This window comes from Nicotiana tabacum, chromosome 20 (genome assembly GCF_000715075.1).
Source record: "Nicotiana tabacum cultivar K326 chromosome 20, ASM71507v2, whole genome shotgun sequence".
Taxonomy (NCBI): domain Eukaryota; kingdom Viridiplantae; phylum Streptophyta; class Magnoliopsida; order Solanales; family Solanaceae; genus Nicotiana; species Nicotiana tabacum.
In genome coordinates, this window is record NC_134099.1 from 442,883 (window position 1) to 451,936 (window position 9,054).

Consider the following 9,054-nt stretch of genomic DNA (forward strand, 5'->3'; position numbering starts at 1 on the left):
ATCAAAATTACTCTAGATAAATCAAATTAAGGATGGAAGTTTTTCTATATTTATCCTGAGATCTCGAATTCGAAATGAAATAATAAAAAAATTCTGATAAAAAGCTTGGCGGCTTTCCCTTTTAAAGACCCTATTCAATGTGCATCCAAATTAATCAAAGATCTATCTATCTATCTATCTATCTATCTTATCTATGTGCACCCCATAATAATCTATATCTATAAATATATTAAAGGAATAAAGTTACCATATATAGTTGGCATTATGGTTAAGCCAAGTGGCAAGCTAATAAATGTCAATAAATATGGTAACTTTATTCTATATATATATATATATATATATATATATATATATATATATATATATATATATATATATATATATATAGAGAGAGAGAGAGAGAGAGAGAGAGAGAGAGAGATTGAATTAAAAAATAATTTTGAATTTATAGATAAAGTTTTAAAATTCGAATTTAAATTAAAAATAAAATTTATCTTTTTTTAATCATGTTATCATACTTAATTTGGTTATTGATCATATGCAATCATGTTAGGAACTTTTGTTATATTTTCTAATTATTTAAATACTACTTCGTCTCTGGCAAAAAAAAAAAAAATTACTCCATATAACTATAAAACTTTTTCACATTTAATACCCTATAATTATAGTTCTTTAAAACACTGTAGCTAAATTTGAATAAAGCGAATTCTTTTAAAATAAATGTAATATATAGGGTACACATCTATGTTTATCCAAATAACAAAAAAGAGTTTAAAAATCGAATAAAAGTTTACTTACATATATAATGAAGTAAACATAAATGTTGGAGAAAATACATCAAAAAACGTTATTTTTTTCTTTTCCTTTATGAAGAATATTTGTTTGAAGAATTGTATAGATGGACATCAAACAATTAACAAAATTTTGGTTATATAATTGCTATTATTAATTCAATTTAGCATATTTTAGGAATTGAAGGGTATAAGTTGGAACCCCTTCATTTAGCTGTAGTCAAGCCAATATTGCAAGAGGATAATATTCTTTTCGTTGAAGAATATTAGTTTTGAATCATTAGATTATGTGAAAGGTTTTTTTTCCTCGAACTCAACAAGAGAGATATTGGTTTCTAATTGATAGTTTCTATAGCGATTTTCAAGTGTAACAAAAAATATATTTTATAAAAAAAATTGGTAAGACGTGAAATATTTTTTTATAAACTGTAAACAAATTATTTCGAAAAATCTCTTTACTTTTGTCTACTTTAAAGATAATAAAAATATAAGATATTTTTGAACATTAGTAGAGAGTTTTTAAAATTATTATAATAGAATTCGTATCATGGATAAACTCAAAAAACCAAAATCTTATGGAATATTTACATAAATATCCGGTCAGATTTATTGTTTACTTTTTATAGCTAATATAAGTAGATGATATGCTGACAACACACAATTGTACACATATTATATATGGATTGTATAAAAATTACACATCCTTCAATTGTTTAATTTAAGTGGTCGGGTGATCATCTATTTAAGCTGATTAGACAAAGCCAGAAGAAAAATATGAAAGAATTTCAACCAAAGACTGAAAATATAAATAAAAATTCTTATGTAGATAATTTCTATTAAAACTCATCCTTTTATAGTGAATAAATTATTTTTTGTAACAAAAGAAAGAATATATAAAAAATAAGATAAAAGAAAAAAATATTAAAAAAATGTATGAAAGATCTAAAAACCAGAAATATGAGATGACAACGAATTTCTTCTGATGATTCATCTTTGTTGAATATAAAAAAATTGGACATAAATATCATCAATTTCAAATATTTTTTGTCAATTCAAGTACACAAATTTTAAGGTTATTTACATATGAATCAAATAACTTAGTTATTTAACATGGTTAATGTCAAATATCAAAATGAGGTCATACTGAAAAATAAATTCACTGACATTATTATAAAAATAATTATTATTGAAAAATAAAATTTTAGAAACTAAAATTTTAAAAAAGAAATATTTTTTAAGAGGTATCGACACACCAAATAAGAGTTCAAGTAATAGTAAAAGAGTCTAGTCGTATCCACAGAGTGATTCATAGTCTCAAGATTTGATTGTTTTGCCATAATCATGAGTTATTATTTCGCTTCATGATTACTTTTAGGATCCAATGACATCGGCGAGAATGATATCGAAAAAGAAAAATAGAAGAAGTGGTTAATTTTTTTTTTCATATAGTGTTTTTTTATTAATATCCAATGACTATTTATATTTACCGAGAAAGTTTAAATTGTAAGATTATTTACATATAATCCAAATAACTTAAATAATTAACATAATTAGTATCCGCGCATCCGCACGGGTATTAATACTAGTTCAATATCAAATAGTTAAGGAAAGATACAATATACTTCCTTCGTCCCATTTTAATTGTCACTTTACCTCAAAGGAATCGTTATTTTAGAAATTCAAAATTAAATTTATTAATTGTTTTCAATTATATATTCTTAATATTAAAGAAATAGTAATTCTTTTTAATAATACTCAGAGTATTTAATATGGGAGAGAGGGAGTAATATTGTCGAAAACTTATAGGAGAATTTGAAATTCCCAATAACATTAAAAACATGAAGTTGAAGAGTTTATATATGAGTATAGTACAACTATTTTCTGATATATAAATAAGGAATTTTTTCGTCCCGTAAACAATAAAAAACGCATGTACAATCCGTAATATATCAAATAATATCTATAAATAACTAATTATAACTAAAAGATAGTGCTTTATAAAAATTTCTCTATAAATAATTAATTGAATCTAATGGATAAGGTTCAACCTTTACATAGATCCACATGATTGAAATACCCACCCACCGAAACAGACTAATCATCAACCGTTAACCAATCAGCTTAAGACAAGCGCTTGGCTCCGACCCCTTTGACACCAGAAAAATTCCCCCAAATTCAAAAATCGATCTCCTATTTCTCGAAAAATCGCTCAGTTTACAGAATATTCGAATTCTCGGTTCCTAATAGTACACTCCCTGGTATAAAAAATAAGCAAAATTTCGATTACTCTTTTTGATTTAACTCCCAATTTCCTTCTAAAATATCTCAATTGTTGAAAAAGGTATGTTTTCCTTTTCTAGTATTTAAATTTCAGTTTCTGTTTGTATTTTCAGTTTTATTTTTGCTTATTGTTAGTCAAAGTCTGTGGATCTGTGGTTTTAGTTGCTGGTTTTCGCTATTTGTATGTTTTACATTGTAGTTTTACATTTTTCATGAACATTTTAATGTTGTATTAATTCATAGGACATCTTTGAATGAAAAATGGAAATATTAAAGTTTGTTTAGCTCTTGTGTGAATTTAATGCAAGCAAAAGTTCCTAGATTTTTTGGAGATACAGTGCAGCATATAAGTTATCATGCAAATGGATTATGTAATTATTGGAATAATTGTATGTTGGTCAATTAAGGAGACTCGGAAATTTATTGTGTCTTTAAAAGGTCTATTACCAGGCCATATTTTGTTTGGATTCTGATCGATTTTCTAGTTATTTAGATAAGTGATTTTTAGATTGCTTATTAAAATATACTAATCATTTTCATTATAACCATAGTTATCTGTTAAACGTGATTATTTATGCACTACTATACTATCGCTGTACCGATGTCAGATCCTCAAAAAATGCATAACTTTTGGAGTATCCAATACGCACTAGCAGGCATTTTTGAACGACTCGAGCAACATAGCGGCACTAACTAAACATTGATACTGTAAGAAGTTATTTTTTATTAAAAAGCTGATTAAATAGGTAAAATAATCAAAACTACAGTTGCACTCAAGGGTGTGGCCCAGTGGTCAATGAAGTGGGGGAGAACCATGAGGTCTCAAGCATAAATCCCAACGGAAAAAAAACACTAGGTGATTTTTGTCCCATCTGCTTAAGTCTTGGTGGACACAACTACCATGTACCTGCGCTGGTGGGAGGTAGCAGATACCCAGTGGAATAATCAAGGTGCCTATACACCACCGACATAAAAAAATAAAAAAATAATCAGAACTAGAGTGGCCCTTTTAGTCATGTTTAAAGACGAGTTTCTAGTAATTTCTTTGGTAAAATTTTGTGAGTTTCGTTCAAGCACCAAATTTATGATCCTCACCTTCTGAATCGGGAGAATCATGTTTATAGACAAAGACCATATTAATTTGCTATGAATGTGGTAAATCTGCGATGTTCCACTTATTACGTTTAACTTGGGAAAAAGTAGTTGTTTTACTTAAACTATGGAAGGAGGTAACTTAATTTCTTATTGGAGTCTGATGTATTTTTATTTGGACGCGGTAATTTATTGTCTTGAACTTTTGTTTTGTGGCAGGAGTAGGACCTCTAAATTCTAATATCATTATTGTGGCAAAACATCTGCGTCATTATCAATCATGAAGTACCTGGAATACACCCCTCTTGATCGGTAAGCTTTGACATGTAATGACATTCAAATAAGTGCTGAAGATCTTTAGTTGGTTGCTTGCAGTGAATTATTTTGACATTTACAGGATAAATGACTTTCTGAGTCATGTGAATCTTGGAGAGCGAACCATTAAAGGATGTCTCGAAGCATACTCTTGTAAGTGTTTTTAGTGACTTCCAAGTGTAGCGTCCTTGCTTCTGGACAATCTAAAATATACTTTGCCTGTTGTTTTTAGGTAAACATACTGGAACAGATAAGAAACTTTCGCTTAGTTTGGAGAATGAGGTAATTTCGATTGATGAAACTCATCTATAACTTTGTTTGTTTACTCTTCACTGAGGCTTGGTGCAATCACGCGCAACACTTCATATGTTTACTATTTTGCAACACCCTATTATGGAACTTTTTTTAGCATTAAGGGCTGATTGGTGAGAAAATAATACAATTTTGTTAACTTCATTAAAAGAAAAAAGAAAAAGGAATCCATGTATTTAAGTTTAAAGTAGAAGGCCTCTTTTAATATTGGCTGATGAGGTAATTGCTTTTATGAACGTGCTCTGGATTGAGTACATCTAGGATAAAAAGGATATGGGCTCCTATTCAATAACCTCTGCAGATCCTGAAAAAAATCACAGGGAACTTACAGAGTTCAATCTGTATATACCATTTTTGTTTTATTTATCAAGGCCAATCGACAATAGATGTACTGGCGCTCTGCTTTGGATAGTAACAAGCTTTGACTGTGAACTCCCTTTCCCATTCAGCTCTACTTTAGTTTGTCTCCTCTGGGGTTTTGTGCTTGTTCCAGTTTAAGTAGCAACTCTATTGCGGTGTTTAGCTTCCAATCCCCCTAATACCTTCTGAACATAATACCCCATGAGTTCCCAGTTTTGCAGTAATCTATGCATGCTTTAGGGTGCATCCCAAGTTGGAATTGTTCTTGGAATTCTTCCTTTAAGGTATATTTGTCTTCTTTAAGGAATTATTTCAATCCATTTGTTGTGCCAGAGGCTAATATGTTCTTCACCTCCTTCATCAAAGTAGATGTGGGAGCTGAATTATTCCCAATATATGTGCTTCCAGGGTGTGAACCCACGTAGGCTGTTGTCACCTTTGTGCACCAGTGATTCTGCTCTCCAAATTTAGCAAGTTCAAACCCTTTTCCTGAGTCCCAGTATCTTTGTCAAGAGGGTTTAGGTCCAGATGTGTCACTTGCATGATTTGATTATAAATGCTTTTTTTCAATAATAGTGGCATCCGGTCCAGCTTACGCGCTCCTTCATTATTCCACCAGGTACCTGCCATCTCTCCCAAGAATAGGTACCGGGTAACTCTGCCCACCAAATGGGAAGAAATCACCTTGTGCTTTTGACTATAAATGCTTCTAATCCTGGTCTCTACTCTTCTGTCCTACTTGATTGGTAATCCAACCTTTGATTTAGAGAATAGAAGAGCTTTAACACACGTAGAAGTATGTTGTGCTTATCTTGATGTTCGCATTCTTATATTTTCTTTCTCAGTCAGACAGATAAAGAAAGTTACACCTTCCTCCCAATATGTAGACATAATAGTAGGAAGCTAGAAAAATTAAATCTCACTATTTTCAATCATGAAAAAGCTTTTTTGTGCTCATTATTGTATATTTATACTTTTATATTCTTCACCCTCCCTCATGTTGTGAAGCCTCATTTAGTTCTTTTAACTTCAGTTGTTTATGACAGTATCCAGGAAGTTGTTGGTCCGATTTTCTTCTTGTTGTGTTGTTACTAGTAGCTAATATAGTTTCTTCTTTCGCGGGATTATAAAGTGACTTTTGGTTGCAGATTTTTGATTATCTTGGAAGATCTTCGGACACCGATTCTTCTTCACCTGTTGAATATCTAAGCTGCAGATCGAGGTGGTGAATCCAGACCTACACCAGACCTACGGCTGGAGTATTAAATCTGAAACAAGTGTATTTTTGTTCATAATGTAATTTTTTTCTATATTTTTGTTCCAGTCGGAAAACATTGATATATCTACTCCTTACTCTCTATCACATGTATCCAGATTATGACTTCAGGTAAGTCTCTAACTTATGTTGAAATTATTTTTTTAATATCTTGTGCTTATTAAAAGAAGAATAATCCTCTTGAATTTGTAATAAGCTGACTGGGTGGATTATGGGTAATGCCACTGTCAGCTTCTTTGGCGACGTGGCATCCCGCTTTATAATCCTCTCTTACAGCTTTGGGAGTGTTGTCAGATGGTTTGACAGACAGTTTAGATTACTGTTGCTCTTTAAGGAGCTGAGAGTTCAAGTCTCTCCATTTCCCAATGCAATACTCCAGTTGTCTTGTTTGTATTCTGCCAATGCGTGTATATGCATTTTATCCCTGTTTTGCTATGACTTGCCAACTTTCTGGTTTACCAGTGCAGTGAAAGCTCACCAGTTTTTCACTGAAGAGAGCTGGGACAGTTTTAAGCAGATATTTGACATCTACATGTTTGAGGCTTCAAAGGTATATGCCGGGAAGATATTGGCAATTGCCTTGGTTGTCATGTTGCACTTTAATAGGAAATCATCTTCCCTTGGGTCTCACTTCATTAGCATTCTTATGAGTAAATTGCATAGAATTGGAGGTCACATAGCTAATCAAACAAGGTTGTTGTTTGGATCTATGCCCTTAATAGACCAAAATCAGATTAATTGTGTTTTTTCCTGAATAGAATTACACCTTCATTTCTTTTTGATGTTCCATAATAGCATCTGTGGAGCAATTAGATGATTAGGCTATTTTATCTTTTCCTTGTTTTCTGGGGAGGGTAGTGAGTGTATTATACGCCGTAATGGAGATGGTGTTGCACCATATTCATTTCAAGGCTTAGCAAGTTATCAAAATAGAGAACTTTGAGATATTTGTTTAGGTATGCTATGGTTTGGGTTGCAGGAGTGGCTTGAAGCAAATGAAGGCAGTCCTCTGCTTGAAACTCTGTACAAGGCTTTAGACGAGGTGAGATATTTTATTAACATAAAGAGAGGGCCAAGAGAGAGCGTGGTCAAGTTGCTTAGCTTATTAGCACTGCAGGTTGTGAAAGTTGCTGAATGTGAGATCTACACTTACAATCCAGAGGCAGATGCAGATCCATTTCTTGAGAGAGGAGCCATGTAAGGTTTTATATGAATTGATCCCCTTTGTTACCCAATCATTTTTATGCTGTGTCAACTTTCTGTGCGAGTTTCTATTCTTCGACTTATCATCTAAACCATCTGATTGAGGTCCTCTCTGGCCCCTCAGACAGCTAGATGGGCAAAATTGACTATATGCACGTCTGGTCACTACATTTTACTAAGTAGCTAAAAAGTCAAAAACTCTCAAGTACAGAAGGACACAACAATTCAAACATTAGAATGATAAGAGTGTGAACGGGCATTTTTGTTCTTTTGAGTCGCTTGCCGGAGAAAGGGGGGGGGGTCGTCTGTTCATGTGTCGGAAGGAACTAGACAGCCCAAGAGGAAAGCTTTGACGACTTTAGTAATTTAAAAAGACCGTAGCACATGGTCATATTTCAACTAAAATATTGTCCAAACAAGGCAGATGTCACTTTGAGTTTTATGTTAATATCTTGGTGGGATAGTGTAACCTTCTAGATGGTATTAAAAGAGTGACAAGATTCCATTTGCTGGTCAAATTTCTTTTTTAAATGGTAGTGCATTAATACAAGTGTTTGTGTCTTTTCCAGATGGTCCTACCACTTCTTCTTCTACAATAGAAAGTTGAAACGTGTTGTGAGTTTCCGCTTCAGCTGTGTGAGGTGATTATTTTACCCTTCTATGGTTTCAGGATGCGATATTCTACTTTTCACTGAAATAATACCTTTAGGCCTGATCAACTGTTGTTTATTGCAGTAACTTGGTTGGTGAAGGATTTTTTTTAGACGGCTCAAGTTTTGAGGATGACGGAGAGATATTCGATGGCATGGACATGTGAATACAACATTTTGTTCATGGCACGTTGTTGATGTCGTATAGGCTTAAACCTTGTATGAAAATCAGTTTGTACAATTGACAGTAGGTACTGAAACTGTATCGTAAATAAGCATCATCCTTGTCTAGTTCGGAGGTTGAGGTAGCAATTCTCGCTGCTTCCTGATTTGGCTTGTAATTTCTGTTTGTATGTCATTAAGATTTGTAAAGTTGTGCGCGGCAATAATGTTGCTTCCTCGTCTGGTCTGCTTGCAGTTCTTTTTTGTTATTATGAATTCAATTCTCTTTCTATGTTCCACAACCTTTGTAACATGCTTTTGTGTTCTTTCAAGGCCATTTTTTTGGTTGAAATTATTGAAGTTGTCCTACATTAGTTGAACGGATGAGATGCTATCTCCTTATATGGTTTTGAGTAATTTTCGTGTCTTGAGCTAGCTTTGAGGTTGAGTTAAACTCGTCCGTTATACTCGTTCCCTATTTTTAGTTTATCCAATGTTGGGTTTTCTATGTCGTATTGTCTACGGTCTAGATGTCCCGACAACCGGGAGTATGTTGTCTCCATGTATGGTTTTGGATGATCTTTCACTTCCATGTGTAAGTTATATGGTTATG

General features: G+C 32.6%; 1 protein-coding gene across 1 annotated transcript; it reads left to right on the forward strand.

Moving 5' to 3' along the window:
• The first annotated feature begins 2,894 nt into the window (after positions 1 to 2,894).
• On the forward strand, positions 2,895 to 8,821 carry LOC107818218 (uncharacterized). Its single transcript, XM_016644174.2, has 11 exons — positions 2,895 to 3,132; positions 4,383 to 4,475; positions 4,561 to 4,631; positions 4,711 to 4,760; positions 6,299 to 6,372; positions 6,475 to 6,537; positions 6,889 to 6,976; positions 7,406 to 7,468; positions 7,544 to 7,623; positions 8,199 to 8,270; positions 8,365 to 8,821. Exons 2-11 carry the CDS (start codon positions 4,444 to 4,446, stop codon positions 8,444 to 8,446), a joined length of 675 nt encoding a protein of 224 aa, XP_016499660.1. The 5' UTR covers positions 2,895 to 3,132; positions 4,383 to 4,443; the 3' UTR covers positions 8,447 to 8,821.
• Positions 8,822 to 9,054: the final 233 nt, after the last annotated feature.